The sequence below is a fragment of the Podarcis cretensis genome (assembly GCF_951804945.1).
Source record: "Podarcis cretensis genome assembly, chromosome: 13".
NCBI lineage: Eukaryota > Metazoa > Chordata > Lepidosauria > Squamata > Lacertidae > Podarcis > Podarcis cretensis.
This window is the reverse complement of record NC_137182.1, coordinates 40,014,783-40,034,788: the sequence shown is the minus strand read 5'-3', so window position 1 is coordinate 40,034,788 and position 20,006 is coordinate 40,014,783. Positions and strand designations below refer to the sequence as shown.

Here is a 20,006-nt window from a genome sequence, read left to right as displayed (position 1 = left end):
AATATGAATATTTTAAAAAGTAATCAGCACAGCTGGAGAAGGCTCACATGCCTGTTTCTTATCTCCAGGAACCATTCCCACAGGACCAGTAATGGTAGATGTCCTGGAGAGGAAAACGCACCCAAATAGCTCTAGGCAGCTAGATGTAAAAGCACAAACATTGGGATATGGCATATATTCTGGATGTGTCCTAAACTCAGAAAGTGCTGGGAAGAGATAAGAACAGAAATTGAAGAAATAATGGGCTATACTTTACCCAAGGGTCCTCTAATTTTCCCATTTGGGTATGCTCAAGAAGCTCTTTTAATAGAGGACAGGGAATGAAGACAACATCTCTTGATGGCTGCCAGAATTGTTATTTGTCAAAATTGGGGGAAACAGAGCGTCTATGAGGGGAAAAATAATTAAAATATGGGACACAGTATGCATGGTTAAGCTCACATGTGGTTAGAACCAGAGAGGGTAGACAGCAAGATAACAGATTTATGGAGAAATGGAGTCTTTGTAATGTACTGGAGCCATAAGGTACTGTACAGAATAATGCAGTTATTTAGAACCTTGATGTTATACTTATTTTCATATGGAAATTGGTTTTGCTATGTTCAGTTCTAGATACCCCTTATAGTTTTGTTTTCAGCATTTGTTATATTTTGTTGTGTTCCACAAACATACACTAACAGCTCTAGGCAAACATGGAGGAGAATGAGCAAAGGAAAGGGTAAAAGGATCACGAAGAGATTGGGGAATAGGGTTGTACCGGAAAGTCTGTGCCTAGCCCTGAAGACGTTCCTGGGAAGCTGAGGTGCCCTGGCTGTCTGAAGAAACTAGCGTGTGCTCCCTTTTGGTTCTGCAGACCTAGGGCCATCAAGGATAAAGTATGGTTTCTCATAGAATCATAGAGTTGGAGGGGCCACAACGGCCATCTAGTCCAACCCCTGCAATGCAGGAATATTTTGCTCAATGTGGCGCTTGAACCCACAATCCTGAGATTAAGAGACTCATGCTCTACTGACTGACCTATCCCAGCTAACAGGGAAACTGTCCCTCAAAAATAAAAGCCAACTTCCTATTGGGGGTGCATGGACCTTAGTTCACCAAGTCTCTTTACGAGGCTAACAATGGGATCCTATGCATGCCTTACTCAAAATCCCATCAGACTTACCGTACTCCCAAGTAAGCATGCATAAGATTGTTGCTCCAGTAGTTTGATATATTTGCATATGCAGATGCAGGATGTAAAATTTGAATGGAGCGGAAGAGCACTAGTAACTGATACCCTGGATATCCCAGCAAAATACTTTTAATCACTATATTCAACAATTGCTAAACAGCCGGTCCTCTCGTCCTTCTTTACTGAAGCATTATCACAACAGGGGGCAAAAAAAGTGGGAAGCCCACAGTTAAACCTCCCATCACAAAAGCAGCAGCTTGTCGCTAGATGGAGAGGCGACTTCATCTTGGAATTGGGGCTCGTTCCCACAGCCAAGATGACTCTTTCCCCTTCCCGGCAGCTTCACGGCCAGCTTGCCCGGCCTCAAGATGGCCGCCCCTCCCCGGTTTAAAGGGGGAGCGGGGGTGCGTCACTTTCCCATCAACCCTTCTGTAGCTGCAATCAGGGTCGCTTGCAGCGATTTGAGGGAGGGGAGGCTGCTGGCTGGAGCGCTGGGGCTCTGAATGGGTTAGAGCCGGGCAGCCGGGAGCCAGGATGCCTGGGTCCTCTGGGGAGGAGGGAGCGGGGCTGCAATAGGTCGTGGCCGGGAGCTGTGGGGTTCCCCGGGAGGAGGCGAGGTGTGCGAGGGAAGCCATGTGCAGACAAGGGAGAGCGGGCTTCATTGTGGCGCTGCTGCAGAGGGGCACGCTGAAGAGCGCTTGGAGGGTGCACAGCTGATCTTTTTTCCTTTTTGGAGGGGGAGGTTTTCAAGATTGCTTTTGATCCGTTAAAGGGCTGCAATGCAGCATCGGGGTGTTGCTTCCAGGGAATACTGGAGAGTAGTAGAGTGGATGCATGGACATCGGAGGGGAGCGAGGAGTTGCATTATTGTTTGTCCAGAGCTGGTGGGGTGGTAGGCAGATAGGTTTCGGGAGGCTGCGTGCAATATTTTTGGATGCTGGAAATTTTGGGAGGCAGGCTACTTCTGGGGGTGTGTTTTATTATTGTTCTGCTGCACTGGGGCTAGTTGGGGGGTGGGGTGGAGAACGGTGGCCAATTTGTGATCTATCGAGGTGGTTGGGGAATGGTCTCCATTAGGGGACGCTGTTTGGGGTGCTGTACCTTTCTCCAGAGGATAACCAGTGAATTGGGGACAGGGGCTGATAACAGGAGTGGATCTGTGAAAAGTCCCCATTAACCTTTTGGTGGGTTAAATCCTATGCTGGGGTAAGAATGCTTTCATATGGGAGTGTTGCAATTCTGTGGAAGTTATTCTATTCACTTGGTGGGTATGTATCTTCATCTGAGAAAGATTAGGTTTTGAAAAGGTTGATTTCCTCCAAACCTTGACTTTTTAAAAAAACAACCAGCAGTATCCTGCTACGTTGATGAGGTGCTGGAGGAATTCTGGAGGAATTTTTAGAGGTTGCAGTCATATCACACTTTTTTTTGGGGGGGGGGGTTGTGTGTACTACTTAATTCACCAAGTGTGACCTCTTAATTTTGTAGGGATGTTCTAATACAAGGACGTAAATATACTGTACGTGTTCCCTGCAGATATACCACTGGTTTTGTTGTATTATATGAAGATGGTTATTCAGTAGAACCTGTATTTGAGTAGGTATTTAACTGTTAATAGGGTAGGTTGGTCAGGGAAGTGCCCCTTCCCCATTATATTAGAACTTGGGAGGGATGTCTAGAAGTGAACTAACTTTTCATGACATCCCATTAATTTCCAGGATTTGATTGCAGGTTGTAGAAGTGTTGTCTGCATTTCTGAGTCATTTCTTTCCTTTTTGGAAATCTACTATTGTCCGAGAAGAGGGGTGTGGATGCTTTCAAGGGATATCAAAGTTAGATTATCTCAGTATAAGAGAACTTGGGGTGGAGCGACATAACGAAGAACCATATTCCTTTGGGGGGGGGAAGGGTGTTATGTGTATCTGGATTATTTGGAGGTCACACTGAGCTGGAAGGAAACCGGAACAGCTACATGAGGTCACTGTTCAACAGGTTAATTTCCTCTTGACAAAGTGCTCTCAAACTCCGGGGCAACTTAGAGATCAGTTTTCTCGGCTATAATACAGGGGGGTGGATTTCTTTCCACCCCCTGATGCTGCCCCAAGCCATGTCGGCTTTTGGGGATGCCCATGAGTGGTATATGGGGGCTCTGAGCCGGCAGGAAGCAGCCGCCTGTCTTCAGGGACACCGCCATGGAACCTTCCTGGTACGGGACAGCACCACTTGCCCCGGCGACTACGTGCTGTCCGTCAGTGAGAACTCCAAGGTGATTTCTGAAAAAGGGGAAAAGGGAATTTGGGGGTGGAAGGGCCCCATAGGAGGAGCTGAAAGTGTGTGGGTTTAATTGCACGTTGGAAGCGGAGGGAGGAAGCTGGGTGTGTGCCTGTGGAGGGTCACGGTGCAACAGCCTCCTGCTTCTCTACCCTTCTCTTTCCTCCAGGTGTCTCACTACATCATAAACAGCCTCCCTGGGCGCCTGCGGATCGGGGAGCACGAGTTTGACGGCTTCCCTGCTCTGCTAGATTTCTACCGCCTCCACTACTTAGACACAACCACTTTGGTCGCCCCCGTGGGACGGGTTGTGGCGCCAGCCTCTGCCCAGCCGCCTCCCGCTGGGGAATGGGTCCGGGCTCTCTATGACTTCGTCGGCCGCGATCAGGAAGACCTCCCCTTCTCCAAGGGGGAACCCCTGAGGGTGCTGGCCAAGCCGGAAGAGCAGTGGTGGACAGCGCAGAGGGCCGATGGGCGTGTGGGCATGATCCCCGTGCCGTACGTCCAGCCCTGTCCGTACGCCCACCCGAGCAGCCACGGTGCCCCTCGCCACGCTCCGGTCATAGCGAGGGCGGTGCAGCGAAGGGTGCCCGGTGCCAGCGACAAGACGGCACTCGCCTTCGAGGCAAGTAATGTAGTGGTCTGCACTGGGAGCGAGTGCACAGGGTTTCTGGTTACCAGGTGGGTTGGGGAAATGTGCAGATTACTGTTTTTTGTTGCACAGAAATGTGGCGTTCTGGTCCGGCCCTCTTCGCACCCCCAAACAAAAACCTTGCGTTTGGACTAGATTTTGCACATTAATTCAAATGAAATAGTTATGCAGCATAACACTTATCTGGAGGGTTGATGAGCATAACTTTGAATAGCTGTGGAGCAGGATGAGTGGTGTAGTGGAAGGAGGAAAGAACGTGTCAGTTCGGATGGGAAAGGGTGTGGAGGCTGTGTGGGAGTGCAGACGTTCATCCACACATTAGATTCTGTGGTCCCATTGCCAGGCTACACTCCTGAAAACTAGGATCTTCAATCCATGTTATGTTTCTGTGCGGCAAAACTCTACACAACACACCCTGGCTTTGATCCTGTTCCTCATTTGAAATGGCAGTGAAGGGAAGATGAGAAGCTATGTGATTTATTCAGGAGAAAGGTTTATTTCCAGGAGGGCAGGAAGGAGGAAAGGGAAAACTGGCTGTGCAGTGGTGGGTGGGTAAAAAAAATGCCCCCATGATATTCGCATTCTGATCCTTTCTGTGTCTCATGATGCTCTACAGGTGGGTGACCTCATTGCTGTCACCAAGATGAATGTCAACGGCCAATGGGAGGGGGAGCTGAACGGGCGCCGTGGCCATTTCCCCTTCACCCACGTCAAAGTCCTGGACCCTGAAGAAGCCAGCTGAACATTTGATGGTGTAACCCATGGAACGCTGACTTTCCCTGCAGTGGGGCACGACCCTTGAACTCTGACCCACACTTGTGAGCTTCTGACCGTCTCGAACATTGTACTTCCTTGAATTTTGACCTACCCGGTGGATGTTATTGATCATCCGGTTCATTGATACTCAAGCTCCTTGGATATGGACCTCTTCTACCACTTTGGACTCCTTAACCCATGAACCTTGTTCCTTGACTCGCTGTTCTTAAAATGCTGTGGTAGTTGAACCCTATAAACTTTTGACTCTTTACGGGGACCCATTCATATTTCCTCCCTAGAAACATTGATCCATTTTGGCCTTGTGATTTTTTCAACTCTGATTATGTGCCCTTGAATCTTGCAACTCCCCATCCTGTGCCCTGTGAACCCAGAAACTCTTGAGCTTTGATTATTGATCCCCTTATTCTTGTGATTTCCCCCCCCCCCCCATTTGATCCTGTCCACTTGGGGTGAGGAAACAGGGCGGGGGGGGAGTGCTTGGCTTTGGCCAGATGGCTGACAGGAAATCCTCCCCACTCCTTATAGAGACCCTGCTTCACTTGTTGTCTGTTCCAAACTGCCTTGTTAATTAAAGTTTCCTGCTGATTATCCCTTGCTGGAAATTTACTCCTTCTGGGGTGGGGCTAGAGGGTTAATATGGGAAAAGAGTAGCACAGTTGTTATGGTAACGAGCATCACAACCCAGGCCTCAAATGTTGCCATGGTGAAGTGGAGCACAGCCTATTGCTGTAGGCAGGAGGAGGCAGCAGCAGCAGCAGCAGCAGGCCACAAATGGTTGCGTGAGGATCACTATTAAGTCTCTCTCCATGCCAGCCAATGGTTCCTGCTTAATAGGTACAGTATCCCCCCCCCCAAGTTTATATACCTATTTACTGGAGCCGGTTGCCCTGCTTGTACCTCTTCTTGATACAGTCCCAGCTTCTCCCTTCCCTTAACAACATCATTGGCATATTCAGAATTTCAAAATTCAGTATGTTATAGAATTTAGAGCAGGCTTCCCCAACCTGGTGTCTTCCAGACACCTTAAAACACCAAATAATAATAATATTTATTATTTATTATTTATACCCTGCCCATCTGGCTGGGCTTCCCCAGCCATTCTGGGCGGCTTCCAAAATAATATTAAAATACTGTAATACATCAAACATTAAAAGCTTCCCTAAACAGGGCTGCCTTCGGATGTCTTCTAAAAGTCTGGTAGTTGTTCTCTTTGACATCTGGTGGGAGGGTGTTCCACAGGGAGGGCGCCACTACTGAGAAGGCCCTCTGCCTGGTTCCCTGTAACTTGGCTTCTTGCAGTGAGGGAACCGCCAGAAGGGGAAGGCCCTCGACGCTGGACCTCAGCGTCCGGGCAGAACGATGGGGGTGGAGACGCTCCTTCAGGTATACAGGACTGAGGCCGTTTAGGGCTTTAAAGGTCAGCACCAACACTTTGAATTGTGCTCGGAAATAGTGTCTGATCTTGGAAGCTAAGCAGCGTCTGTCCTAGGGGGTACTTGGAGAGAGCCAGTGTGGTGAAGTGGTTACAGTGTCAGGCTAGGATTTAGGAGGCCAGGGTTCAAATGCCCATTTGGCTCAGGAAGCTCGCTGGGTGAGCTTGGCCCAATCACTGCCTCTCTGCCTGACCTACCTCACAAGATAAGAACTCCCGTCAGTCCCAGGGAGCTTGATGGAGCTGTAGTCCAAACCATCTAGGTGGCGCCAACACAGGGAAAGACCGGTTTAGAGGCATGATTTGTGTGGCACACCATACACAAATTACATCTGTACATACACAACCCCTTGATATAAGGTGAAAAGTCAACTTGCTGATTTTTAGTCATGTTTTGTCATTACTTTCCCCAAAATCCCTCTGTGATCCACGGACATCTTAACCCATGTTTATCTCTCGGTAGAAATTATTCTTTCTAGGTGGCAGGGAAATGTTAGAATCATAGTATCATCATCACTGTTGGTCCTTTAGTTCAAGAGCAGGATCTTGCTCAGGACGCGATCTGCAACTCCCCAGTCCATTCCACTATTGAACAGCTCCTACCATTAAGAAAACTTCCCCTGATATTTTAGCTGCAATCTGCTACTTGTACCCACTGGTTTGAGCCCTGCCCTAGGCACCTACTGTGTCTCCATGGGTCTGGCCTGGGTGTTCTCTCTGCTAAACAGGCCAGGGCAATGTCAACTCTTCCTCGCAGGACTTGGCTGAAGTTCCAAAAGCCTTGTAGCGGCCAAATTCACCCGCCCATGAGGAAGCATGTAGTTGTGTTGACACTTGCTCTGCACCTCACCCTGAGGCACTGCTTATATAATGTAAAATGAGACAGCCTTCCCCTGCCCCCTTCATCATCTGATGAATTTGGGAAGATGTAACTTCTGTCCACTTCATAGCAGAGAGACATCTGCTAGAAAAACAGAGGGGCTCTTGGTCTGCCAGACAGCTGCTTTACAGCTGGTGTAGCCACTGCCTCCTCTTCCAGTAATAATTTGAGGTGGGGTTTGTGTGATAATTCCCAGTTCTAATTGGTTGTGTAGCTCTAACTGTAGACTTGAAGAGCCTGACATGCCCCTTAAATAATCTTAAGGCCTGTTTCCTCCCCAGGCCCTAAATATCAGGAATCCACTTCCTTTAGCTGAGTTGGTCCACCACACCCATTGCTTTTAAAAAGATTTCATAATCCTAGAATCATGCTGTGGAAAGGGACCCTAGAGGTCAACGATAGCACCCTACACAACTCAATGCAGGGTGTGTTAATGCAGGATGCACCCCCGACTGATGTCTGCCAGCCCCGCTCTTAAAATATTTCCAGTAAACGAGAGTCTGCCATCTCCTCAGGTCCTGCTCTGAAATGGATCGTGCCATCCTTCTGTAATCTAAACAGCGAGTTGCATATACAGTGGTACCTCGGTTTAAGTACTTAATTCGTTCTGGAGGTCCATACTTAACCTGAAACTGTTCTTAACCTGAAGCACCACTTTAGCTAATGGGGCCTCCTGCTGCCGCCACGCCACCGGAGCCCGATTTCTGTTCTTATCCTGAAGCAAAGTTCTTAACCTGGAGCACTATTTCTGGGTTAGCGGAGTCTGTAACCTGAAGCGTATGTAACCCGAGGTCCTACTGTACCTCTCGTTTTTTCAAAAAAGAAAAACAAACCCCTTTTGGTATTGAGTTGTTGTTCCTGCAGGGGGGCAGCAGATGGCGCTGGGAGACTTAAGGTCCTGGGGTAGGGGCAGAAATGGGAGACCCAACAGAAGCTTTAAAATGCAAGCCAGTAGCAAGAGAAAATTGGGGGGGGGGGGGAATCACCCAAGATGGAGGGTGGAAGTTGCCTCCTTTAGCCTTCTCCTTGGGAAAGGAAGGAGGGGGCTGGATACAGCTCACAGGTTGAGGCGGATGGCCAAACTATATTCTAAACCCTAGGGGTTGCTTGCAGTCTGCACGACCGCCAGCACAGGGCTGCAGGGAAGTGGGTCAAAACTTGGCTTTCCGGCAGCAAGAAGGACAGCATGCATGTGTGGGGATGGTTGCTTGGTTGGGACTGAGCCACACTGGAGGAGGGGGTATCACACAGGTCTCTCTGCCCCGGGCCCCGTGACACCCTTGCTGTTCCTTGCTCTGCAGGGAATGTCAGAGGCCTCGTGTTTCACATTCCCAGACCCCAAGGCCTATATTTAGGCTGCCCTGCAAAAGGCCAGGGGTCGGGGAGAAGGTTAGCGCGGCCCCTCCCTCCCGCTCCGGCTCCCTTCTTATACAGCCCGGCCCCCGGTTTTGCCTCTGCCAGTCACCCAGCACCCAACGGAGCCGCCGTGTCTTGCCAGAACCCCCGCTACACCCACGGTATCTGGGAGATGGGAGGGAAAGGAGGGGGCTGTGGAGGGGTGGGCGGGAGAAGGGGCTGTCGAGAAGAGGCAAATCTGGATGGTCGCGCTGCTAGGAAAGGGCCCAAGATCCTGCCTGCATGAGATTGTGGGAAGATTTCAAGGGAGAAAGGATGTGAGACTCAGTAGGGGTGCAGTGAGCGGCCTTAGCGGGAAACGGCATCTATAGCTCAGCTAGTTGCAGTGTGGTGCTGATAACGCCAAGATTGCATGTTCGATCCCCAAATGGGACATGTGCATATACCTGCATTGCAGAGGGTTGGACTAGATGATCCTCGGGGTCCCTTCCAGCTATGCAATGCTATTATTCCATCTCTGTGAATGACAAGGCATGCGATTGGTGGATGCTGTCTCAAGGGCATATCCTTTTGTTTAAAACAGACAAAACCCTCTGCCTGTTCTGAGTTTACGAACAGTATATTTCTCCTTTAAAAGGAAAAAAAAAGCAACAAGACTGAGCCTGTCTGTGTCTGATTCCCCCCCCCCTTTTAAATCCTGTCTCTGTTCTCTTCCCATCACCCCCTTTCTCATTTATTTGTTACGTAATTGATGGGGCCTCCCTAAACCTTGAATCTTGTTTTCATACATCCAGTAGTTACTCCATGTAAGACCAAAGGGACTCCAGCTATATTATCTAACACGGCTGTTTCCTTTGAATGCTGCAATGACTTGCAAAAGTCTTGCACAGTTGCTGATTGTTTGAGGAAGTAACGCTCACATAATCCCATGGTATCTGGGACACAGGAACAGAAAGTGTGTGTGTGTGTGTGTGTGTGTGTGTGTGTGTGTGTGTGTGTCTCAATCCTTCTGTCCCTGGTGCTTGCCCAATCCACCGCTCCAGGGTGTGTGTGTGTGTGTTGTACCTTCCAGTATTTGTCTTGTGGCCTCATTTGCCTGGACCTCCATTGCTCCTTGGCTCATTCTTTGCTCCTCCTTAACCTGCTTCCATCTCTTGTCTTATCTAAGGCAGCTTTCTTCCAGATGATGCTTTCAATCAGGTTGTGCAATCCCTGCATCTGCAACTCAGATGTAAAAGCCTACATTGAATGGAATGTATACTTTGATTTTAAAAGCCCCGCCTGCTGCTTTCTATCCTGCATGAAAAGGATACCCATGTCCACACTGCAGCTATTCTGAACATTACTTGTGAAAACCCTCTTCCATGTAAGGTGGTCTGGACAGGGTGTGTATGGTAGATCATTGTGGACACAAAATGGGTTGCAGTTTGCCGACTTGCAGTTTGCTGACTAGTGATCTGGCATTTTTTTAAAAAAGGGCTGCAGTCGTTTCTTGGAAGGATCTGCCTTGCTTTTGCTTATTTGTTGTGAAGGGCCTGGGGACACGCAGTCAAGCTTCTTCCTTTGTTGCTCTCCTCCCCCCCCCCCCCACACTGCCACTTCTTTGGGGAGCAAGAGCTTCCAGAGGTGGGTAGCTGGGTTAATGTGTTGCAGAAAAAAAATCAATTAATAGTCTTATGGCACTTTGAAGACTTAACAGATTTATTGTAACATAAGCTTTTGTGGACGAGAGTCCACACCATCCTTCAGAGGAAATGGATTTAAGTCCACGAAAGCTGCCACAATAAATCTGCAGCGAGGCTCTTTGATATTTGAGATGGGGAAGGCAGAGCTATAATGCCCTTAACAGTTGCCAGTGGAGCAGAAATTTTAGTAGGCTAAACTTTCCTTAGCATGAAGACGAAGAGGGGGGATTGCTTCACCCCCTACACTTCTGCACTGGAAGCCCGGTGGCAGTGTTATTATTCAAAAGGCTTCTGTACTGAGTCCTCTCAAAGCGGCTTGCCATCCATACCGTTCATTAAAACAACCAACAATGAACATCTATTGCCATTCAGCAATCGTTTCAAAGAGACAGGGAGCCTTTGCCACCTTCTTCCTGGAGCCTAGACACCTCCTTCTATACCCCCCTTGTTAACATTTCGGGGCTTGGTCATTTTGGCGTTGTGGATGAGCAACTGTTCACTGCATTGTCGTTTAAAGGCTGGCTGATCTAAGACTGCAGAAACTTTATAGGGGGCGAGTGGCTGTGATAGTTGTGGTGAGAAGGGGTTGGTCTTACTGGCCCTGCAGAGGTGGAGCAAACAGTATTAACTGCTGCGGGTAGGCCTCTCTCTCCCCCCCACCTCCTCTCTCTGTTGAACCCTTTAAGTCAGTGCATGAGGTGGAGAAATCCGGAAACGCTTCACCTGTTGAATGGGTGCCTGACCTGCTATTTAATTAAAAAGGCCGGGCAGCTTCCGGTGTAAATCACTTTGTTGATTAACTGCTCGGTATGACTGTGCGTTTTGGAAACGTAAAAAAAGAGTAATGGAGATATATTTTTTAAAAAGAGACAGGGACGTTCTCCTCAGGGAGGGGGAAGAGGTCAGGAGGCAACCTTACTGGAAAAGCGTTGGGATCGGGTGGGGAGAAAGAAATCGGCGCATGAGGAAGAGGGATCTGAACGGATGGTGACCTTTCTGCCGTTCAAGCCGCGCGTATGTTCAGTCCTGGCAGGGAAGCTCCCAATCAGCCAACCCTGTTTATAGTCGCCAGTCAGGTCCGAATGGGGGGAGGGGGAGGGGCGCCTCTCCCGTACCCCCTGCCGCCTGCTACGTGCTTTCTTGCACAGAGACCAGTGACTCAGCTATTACCGTAATCACCCCAAGAGAAGCCCAGTTTGGATTCTGACCAGGGCTAAGAAGAAGGTTCTGGACTTCGGATTGGGGAGCCAAGGCAAAGGGGCGGCGGGGGGCGGGGTGTTGCAGCATTCCCATGTTACACTGACCCCGCAGGTGCCTGGCCTTTTCGCTCCTCTCATCAATCAAACAGCAGCTGCCTCTCACTTCCCAGCCGCTGGGGTGTTATATAACCCACGGTGCTCCCCTGGCAGTTCCTTGCTCAGTGCAAAAAAAACCGACAACAGCCCAGTTTTCCACCCCAGCCCACATCTTGGATGTGCATAAGCACCCAGCTTTTTTCTCTGGGTTATTGAATCTCTCCTGGTTCATTACAAGTGCAGTAATTGCACGGGGAAATCCGCCCTACAACTGATACAAACAAGCCGAAATGCACTGTTTCCCTTAAAACATGGATCAGTGGCACTTTAAATTGCAATTAGCATATTTTATTAAATTTATTCCTCCCCTTTTTAAAAGAAAAGAGGTCTCAAAGCAACTGATAGCAAGTTTAAAATGCAAAGATGACATAAAATAGCCCAAAGTTACATAGTACTAAAAGTTTACATCCACCAGCAATCAGTAACAGAAAAATAACATCTGCCCACCCCAAAATGTGGACACCGTGATCAGGCCAAAAATCAAGCCACGGCAAGATCCAAATGCTTGGGAAAACTGGAATGTATCTGCCTGGTGCCTAAAATCTTACAAGACAGATGCCAAGGGAACCTCCTTATCTGGCTCTCTGAATTGCAAATGTGTTGGCGCCAGAGAATGTCAGATGGGACGAATGTTTGGCTCCTAACACCAGAAAGGTTGAGGCTCATCCCAGTGTGGTCTTGAGCAAAAGGCATTCTGCGCTTGCTCTGATGCACCCCTATTTATGAGTTTACAGGACTAAGAAGAGTGAAACCAGGTTCTGGGAAGGTGCCCTGAATTGGGTTAAGTTCTGGGCAGAATTCAAAGTGGTTCAGATAATTTTGGGTTTATATGTTTTGCTTTTTAAAAAAACTATTGGACAGCTGGACTGTTTCGGTGGGCAGGTTTTGAGTCATTATTACAATTCTTCCTCCCCGCCCCCAATCTCAGTTAGCCACCCATGATATCTTTACCCCTATGCACAGCTTGTAGGCCAATAAAGCACTGACAGGATCACAACTCCAGAACCCAGATGCTTGGTCTTGTCAAAGAAATCTCTGTTGCCCCTATACTGATAAAGCCACCAGTTTTGACCCTGGAGCTTTTATGGGGAGTTCAGAATCTTCGCCATCAGCTGTTGTTGCTTCTGATCTTTTAGTACTGTAATCCCTTATCCTGGATTTAAAGGCAACGTTTTGCAGTGGCCTGTGGCTACAGGCAGCACATATTTGTCCTTTCAAACGGGTCCTACTCCTCTCTTGCAAATGTGCTTAGGCTTGCAGCCTTTCCCTGTTATAGAAGCTGCCCTTTCGCTTGTGAAAATTCCTTTCTGCGGGGCCACCGGTTCCATCTTATCGCTCCCACTCCGATTCTCTCTCTTGCACAATCAGTCCCATGCCCAGGCCCCTCTCTCTTTTCCGCAGCTAAAGCCCAACACTCATGGGGGTGAGGGGATCCAGAAATAGCAGCATGTCCTTCAGAAAAGGACAGAGGAGCTGGAGGAGCGGGGATCAGGTGTCCCCTTGAAAGGTCATCGCTGAAACTAGAGTCTGGCAGAGGATGCAAAGGGGGGAAAGACCTATGGAGCCCGATTTGGCTTCCCTTTCCATCTCCCAGGAAGATGGGGCAACGCCCTCGGTCCTCAACAACATTTTATCCCTTCGTGCTCTTTAAACGAGCAGGTTAAAAAGTGCATGTGCCCTTTTAGGGTATGCAGGGAATGCGCCTAGTTTATGGAGGTTTCTAATCTAATCGCAAATATGAAAACGTGATTTTGCTCCTAAGCACATGCTGGGGTTCTGCAGCACGGTCGGCCACGGGAATGAAACCTCTTATTTCCACGCGTAGGACTCAGTCGAGTGGAGCAGAGTTCGTCCACACTTATCTCCGTTTCCTTATATTTAAATAAATACCTTCGCCGCTATTAGGGGGTGGGAGAGCTTGGGCCCTTTAAGTCTCCTCCCTCCCCCCTCCTCAATGAGTCAATTTCACACCCTTTTCCGCCTTGCCCTGTTACATGACGTTCGATCCTGGAACGCGGAGCTTCTTTTGAGCATTCGATTCGAACGCTTCACTTTGCTCGCGCCCATCCCGGCTCCTGTTTGCTGCTGCTAAGGAAGAAGGCAGGTTTGACCCCCCCCCCCCCCATTTTCTTACGCACGCATTCCTCCAAGGAGAACCCTTCCTCTTTACAGATTAGGATTTCGGGGGGTGGGGTGGGGAGTAAAGAAAAAAATAAGGAATGGTCACAGGAGCACTTGCGGATATTCTCTCCCTGCCGCTGCCGCCGCCGCGGTTTATATAATATGGGGATCGGACTTGGAGATAGATAAGATGGAGACGGTAAAACGTGGGGTGGAGTGGGGGAAGGGAGGAGGAAGTCCCGGTGGGGGAAGAAACGCAGCATTTGAAATCACGTGGTGAAGCTTAATGTACAACTGTTGCAGAGGGGGAAAGAAAACAGGACCCCCCCCACAAAAACCCCTAAAGTAAGCGTAAATATTCCTAACTCCTTCGCTTACACATTCCAGTCCCCCCCCCCCCCGCAATGGAACTCGCATTGCAAAGGTGCTGCAGCTGATTGCGGTAGCTAATATCAGGGGGAAAGCTCAGAGCATGGCGAGGAGTTGGAAAAACTGGGGGGGGGGAGAACTGGGGTTCTCTTGAGGAACAGGGTAAACGGCTATTTCCTCTGTCCTTGAAACGTCCTTGGTATCTACTAGCCATCACCTGCTGGAGCCTTTCCTTCTTCTTTCAAATATGGCTTTAATCTGGGCATCCCCTTTGACCTTAGTGGGAATTCTCCGATTTCCATAGCAACAGGGAGGAGCAGAATTCTCTCCCGCCCTCCTTGCCAGTCTCTGTACAGACACGAAGGTCCTTGTTGTGGGTGTCTCCTTCAGATACAGGACTGAGCAGGCAGAAAAGAGGAAGGCAAGTCTACAGGGCGTCCAGAGACTGCGCTGCCAGGCTTATATTAACACTTCTTTGCCTTCTCCAGTTTAGCCATTCAAGATGCCTCACCAATACCCAGCCTTGACACCTGAGCAGAAGAAGGAGCTGTCGGACATTGCCCACCGCATTGTGGCCAAGGGCAAAGGCATCCTTGCTGCTGATGAATCCACCGGTAAGGGACAGAGAGCTGCTGGGTGGGGAGGACGAGCCAGGAAGGTGGAATCAAAAAAGGGCTGCACAGCCTTCCTTTTAACGTAACAACTGTTTGCTTCATCCTCTCCTCCGCCTCCTAGGCAGCATTGCCAAGCGCCTGCAGTCCATCGGCGCCGAGAACACCGAAGAAAACCGTCGCTTCTACAGGCAGCTGCTCTTCACCGCTGATGACCGGGTCAACCCCTGCATTGGTGGAGTCATCCTCTTCCATGAGACCATGTACCAGAAAGCCGATGATGGCCGCCAGTTCACCCAGGTCATTAAGGACAAGGGTGGCGTTGTTGGCATCAAGGTAAGCAACGTGGGTGGCAAGTGATAAATCTGAAATGCCTGCGCCCACCATGCTTGGTGCTCTGGGAGGTAGGCCAGTTCCAGTATTCTGGTGACGCACGACCTTGAAGGCTGCATGACCTTGCAAAAAAACAACAACAAACCACCACAACGCAGGAAAAAATGCTCCGACTTGAAGGCACCACCCACTTTTTAAAAAATCTGTTTGCAGAAGGGCTTGCTAACTGATTGAGCTAGCATCTGAGCAAACCTTAAAGAAAATTCATATTTTCTTTAAATTTAGATAACCTCTCCACATGTCACAAGAGACATCATTTTAGAAGAGGCATTCTTTCCTGTGTGTGAGAGGGGCAGTTGTAAGCAAGAGAAAATTATTCATTTTTTTAAATAAGTCTGCCTGACTTGATGGTTTATTTATTTAGAAAATGTATAGTGGTGCTTTCTCCTTCCTTGCTCAGAGTAGTTTACAAATACGAAAGGAAAAGAGTGGTCTGGCCATTAACACTAATTACCAAACTAAGAACAGCAGCCAAAAAAACACACAAAGAACTTCATCACGGCACTTGTGATCAATGCACTAAGCAGCAATAGGGAAAAGCTTGTTTAAAAAGGAATGTTTTCAGTCACTGGAATGGAGACAGAGGGAGACTGCCTAGCCTCATGGGGCAGAGAGTTCCACATATGGGGCTGGTGGCACAGAGAAAGCCACCTTGGGCACTGCTACCTCTCTTGCCTCAAGAAGACAGACCATAAACACTGCAGTCCTACTGCATAAATGTGGATATGCTTAGATGGGAACTAATCTTAAAGGGATGAAAGCATTGGAGACCACAGGGTTATCTGGATTTCTCTATTGCCTCCTTCCCTCCAAATCACAGCCAGATATTTTGAATCCCAGCTACCTATTCACTAAGGAAACAAAAATCTTGGTCTAAACAACTTGCATATGGCCTACAGACTATTAAGTTGGCCCAGCAAGTTGATGAGCAGGAGCCACTATTTCTGTTGTTTGTTTCTGGATGAATGACTTGATAAGACGAGATGTGTAGCTCAGTGGAAAGAAACGTGCCACGAAGCAAGCCAAAGGCTTAACAGACTTCTCTGCCTCGCTTTCCTCCCTGCAGGTTGACAAAGGTGTTGTGCCTCTTGCTGGGACTAACGGAGAGACTACTACCCAGGGTGAGTCTAGATCTCTGTGTGTTGGTAGGGTGAGTTGCAAAGGGAAGTCAGTTTAGCCTTGAGCTAGGAGAAGCAGCTGGGTTCGACGGCATCCGCCCTTAACCCCCCTTTTACCTGTGCAGGTCTGGATGGCTTGTCTGAACGCTGTGCCCAGTACAAGAAGGATGGCGCTGACTTTGCCAAGTGGCGCTGCGTCTTGAAGATCACTCCAACCACCCCTTCCCACCTGGCCATCATTGAGAACGCCAATGTGCTGGCTCGCTATGCCAGCATCTGCCAGGCGGTGAGTGCCAGCAGGCATTGAGGGGAAAGGGGGCATTTATCAACATCTACTTAAGCACTAAGCAGTTTCTAGAAAGACCCACTTGTTTTCCGTTTTTTGGATGCTGGAAGAAGGTTGAGTCATCAGGTTATGTGCAGCTCATGGATCGTTTTATGACTGACCAGATGGTTGGCATTAGGTTTGTTTTCTCTGCTCTGTATCGCTGTTTATATATTTTAAAAAGGGATTTGTAACCAACCCTGAGGCAGTGGCGTAGCGTGGGGGGTGCAGGGGGGGCCGGCCACACCGGGCGCAACATCTGGGGGTTAGGGTTAGGGGGCGCAAATCCACGGGTTAGGGGGCGCAAATCCATGGGTTAGGGGGTGCAAATTACTTGCCTTGCCCCGGGTGCTGACAACCCACGCTACGCCACTGCCCTGAGGTTGTTAGATGGCGGGTGGGATGGAAGTTCCCCAAATAAACAAACGGATGGAGCAGTGGTCTGACTCTGTAGGGCAGTTCTTTGAATCTGCCTTGCAGCTTGGCAGTCAGATTGCATCTCAAGATGGTAGTGTCGAAATGGCAGTTTCGTCCTCTTCGCCAAATACTGCTCTGGGAAATTTCCCAAGGACATGCAGTGCCCTTATTTTGCAAATGGGTGGAGGCAGTCTTCTGCAACTGCAGTACCCATCTGCTGCTACAAGAGGGCAGCAAGGAATTTGGTAGGTTAGACATGTGGCTTCCCCTCCTGGGTGGAATTTCCAGCTCTGATGTACTTGAACTAGGAAGAAGTTCCACATACTCAGTAGCTGCTGAAACATCTAGCTGGAGCCCTCAATTAGAGCCTAAGTTGCATCTAACTAGATTAAGCATGTGATCAAATGTCCTTCTTGCAACTTGGAATTCTTACTGTGTTTTGATTTAGCTCTGTTTTTTTCTGTGGGATCTTAACTATCAATCTCCCCTGTCTCTCAACTCCAGAACGGGATTGTCCCCATTGTGGAACCCGAAATCCTCCCTGACGGTGACCATGACCTCAAGCGCTGCCAGTATGTGACTGAAAAGGTGAGTTGGACGTGGAGGGAGGCGCTTGATTGACGCAAGTTGGTGTGGGCTGGCTTTTGCCTTTTTTTGCCTCTGCCGTGGAAGGAAAGGAGAAGGACCTCGGAAGAACTTCCCAGCACTGACCTCCTGCTCCTTCTGCCATGCCTAGGTTCTGGCTGCCGTGTACAAAGCCCTGAGCGACCACCACATCTACCTGGAGGGGACCCTGCTCAAGCCAAACATGGTGACCGCTGGTCACGCTTGCACCCAGAAATACACCAATGAGGAAATTGCCATGGCAACCGTCACCGCCCTGCGCCGCACTGTGCCCCCAGCAGTTACTGGTAAGTGAACGGGACCCAGAAGCACCTGTTCCTTCCTGCCCCACAAAAAATATGTGGCAGCCCTCAAAAATTTACACTGCAGTAATATATAGAGCCCATCCCTACAGGACGGTTGCTGGTATCTGTTCAGTAGTGGAGTTATCATTCTAATGGCTACAGAGTTGCCACCATAGTTTGTTACAGTCGTACCTCCGGTTACTTAAAATTCAGGATATGTAAGCGGCAAACCTGGAAGCATATTTCTGGGTTTTTGCTACATGCACAGAAGCGGTCCCTCCGGTTGCGGAAACCTCGGGATCCGACCAGAGCTCCGGAATGGATCCTGTCCACAACCGGAGGTACCATTGTATTTGTTCAAGGAAACTCCTTTAGCTTTTGCCTGGAGAGCTTCCTGTAGTTGAGACATTGTCCCACCCCACCAGCTTTTTTGAAAAAGGTGTTGTGCTAGACAAACCCATTTTTGTGCGAAGGGACAAGTGGTGATTCAGGAGGCAGGACTGGGGTGTGTGTGGATATAATACCCTCTATTCCTAACGTTTTCTGCAATCAAACTCTTCTTCTCCCTCCTCACCCTTCAATTCTGCATTTCTCAGATATTAAACCGTTCCTTCCTTACCAGCTGCTAACTGTATTGTCTTGCCGCAGGTATCACTTTCCTGTCTGGTGGCCAGAGTGAGGAAGAGGCCACCATCAACCTGAATGCCATCAACAACTGCCCCCTGCACAAGCCATGGGCCCTGACCTTCTCCTATGGCCGTGCTCTGCAAGCCTCTGCCCTCAAGGCCTGGAGTGGCAAAAAAGAGAACCTCAAGAATGCTCAGGAAGAATACATCAAGCGCGCTATGGTACCTATTGCCGGGGCCCCGGTCGCCCTTGGGAGTGGGCTCTAGCAGGTCAAGGCAAGGGGCTGGGTAGCCACTGGACAGCAGCAACTCCTTTAAGAAGGTGCTCAGGGGTCGGGTATGTGCAGCGATCATCTCCCCAAAAGCTGCCCTTTGACAGAGGCACTCAAAAGGGCTTTAGGAAGACATGTATTATTAGTAAGAGGATCAAATGCAACAAATCTGGTTGGGTGCAAATAGCAGAAAAACTAAAAGCAACGTTGGTGGGGAACGGGAAGGGGTCTGAGGTGTGTCTTTGAAAAATAAACAAATTAACTGGTCACACATTGCATTGAGTCAGGGTTCCCAGGTTCTGTTCGCCCAACCTTTTGGTGGCAAAAGGTAGGGCTATGGGCGAGGTGGCAGGGGGTTGCAATTGTCAAAGTTATGGGTAAAGTGACACCGGGAATCAGGACTCCTTGGTGTTTCCTCCTGGTAGGAGACAGGAGTTTTGTGTGTCAGGAAAAGGGGCCTAATTTATGTTGTGGCTGTGATCCTAATAACGAGGATGTACGAAGTGCAGCTTTTCCTTTTAAAGAGGAAAGCAGTTCCAACATCTCTTCTCACTCCCCCCTCTTGTTTTACACAGGCCAACAGCCTTGCCTGCCAGGGCAAATATGTTCCATCTGGAAAAGGCGGAGCTGCTGCCAGCGAGTCCCTCTTTGTCTCCAATCATGCTTATTAAAATCAGAGGCCTGGCTGCGCTCTTTTGTTGTTACGTTGTGCCTGTGGTGTCTCTTTTTGTTTCTTGCCCTGCCCTGCTCCCTCTCTGCCAGCTTCTATAGCAGGGAAAGGTGGACATCTTTGCCTTGCCTTGAAAGAACCCAGAAGCCTTGGCTTCTTCCTTCCCCTTGATCCACCCCCCCACCACCTCTGTATGCCTTTTGTGTGTGTGTGTGTGTGTGTGATGTCCCGCTTTCCCTTCTGGTGACCGACGACACTCCTGGTCCGTGGCCATAACACCGAAATGTCTCTGAAGCTGGGACGACGCCTGACTCGCGGACTTCTAGAAATAAAAGAGAATCTATTTAAACATTGCCAGGGTCTCTGTTGTTCTTTCTTTCCCCCCGCAGAGTTCTAGATGGAAAGTTTCACGCACACCGTACCAAAAGATGTACAGGGAGCTGCATTGGGCTTATGTCCTATTTTGCCAATTGTTGTTGACTCCAGGGATAGCCAGTGAATGCAGTGCCTTCAATATGTTGTGGACTGCAGCTCCCATCGTAAGGACATAAGAAGCGTTGGACAAATACTCTCCATCCCACCTTGCCCTTCTTTTTG

The 20,006-nt window shown here is 49.2% G+C and overlaps 2 protein-coding genes across 4 annotated transcripts; both read left to right on the top strand.

Moving 5' to 3' along the window:
• Positions 1–1,509: 1,509 nt before the first annotated feature.
• Positions 1,510–5,459, top strand: LOC307201731 (crk-like protein). 2 transcript variants are annotated; one of them, XM_079951072.1, is made up of 3 exons: positions 1,512–3,437; positions 3,612–4,067; positions 4,711–5,459. In XM_079951072.1, the coding sequence occupies exons 1-3, from the start codon at positions 3,264–3,266 to the stop codon at positions 4,834–4,836; spliced, it is 756 nt and encodes a 251-aa protein (XP_079807198.1). In that variant the 5' UTR covers positions 1,512–3,263; the 3' UTR covers positions 4,837–5,459. The 2 variants fall into 2 exon arrangements, with proteins under 2 accessions (XP_079807197.1, XP_079807198.1); XM_079951071.1 differs by having other exon boundaries at positions 1,510–3,437; positions 3,612–5,459.
• Positions 5,460–8,540: 3,081 nt separating this feature from the next.
• Positions 8,541–19,762, top strand: ALDOA (aldolase, fructose-bisphosphate A). 2 transcript variants are annotated; one of them, XM_079951147.1, is made up of 9 exons: positions 8,541–8,700; positions 14,558–14,683; positions 14,805–15,016; positions 16,140–16,194; positions 16,317–16,477; positions 17,438–17,521; positions 17,670–17,844; positions 18,490–18,689; positions 19,315–19,762. In XM_079951147.1, exons 2-9 carry the CDS (start codon positions 14,572–14,574, stop codon positions 19,408–19,410), a joined length of 1,095 nt encoding a protein of 364 aa, XP_079807273.1. In that variant the 5' UTR covers positions 8,541–8,700; positions 14,558–14,571; the 3' UTR covers positions 19,411–19,762. The 2 variants fall into 2 exon arrangements, with proteins under 2 accessions (XP_079807273.1, XP_079807274.1); XM_079951148.1 differs by lacking the exon at positions 8,541–8,700 and adding an exon at positions 13,543–13,679.
• The last annotated feature ends 244 nt before the right edge of the window (positions 19,763–20,006 follow it).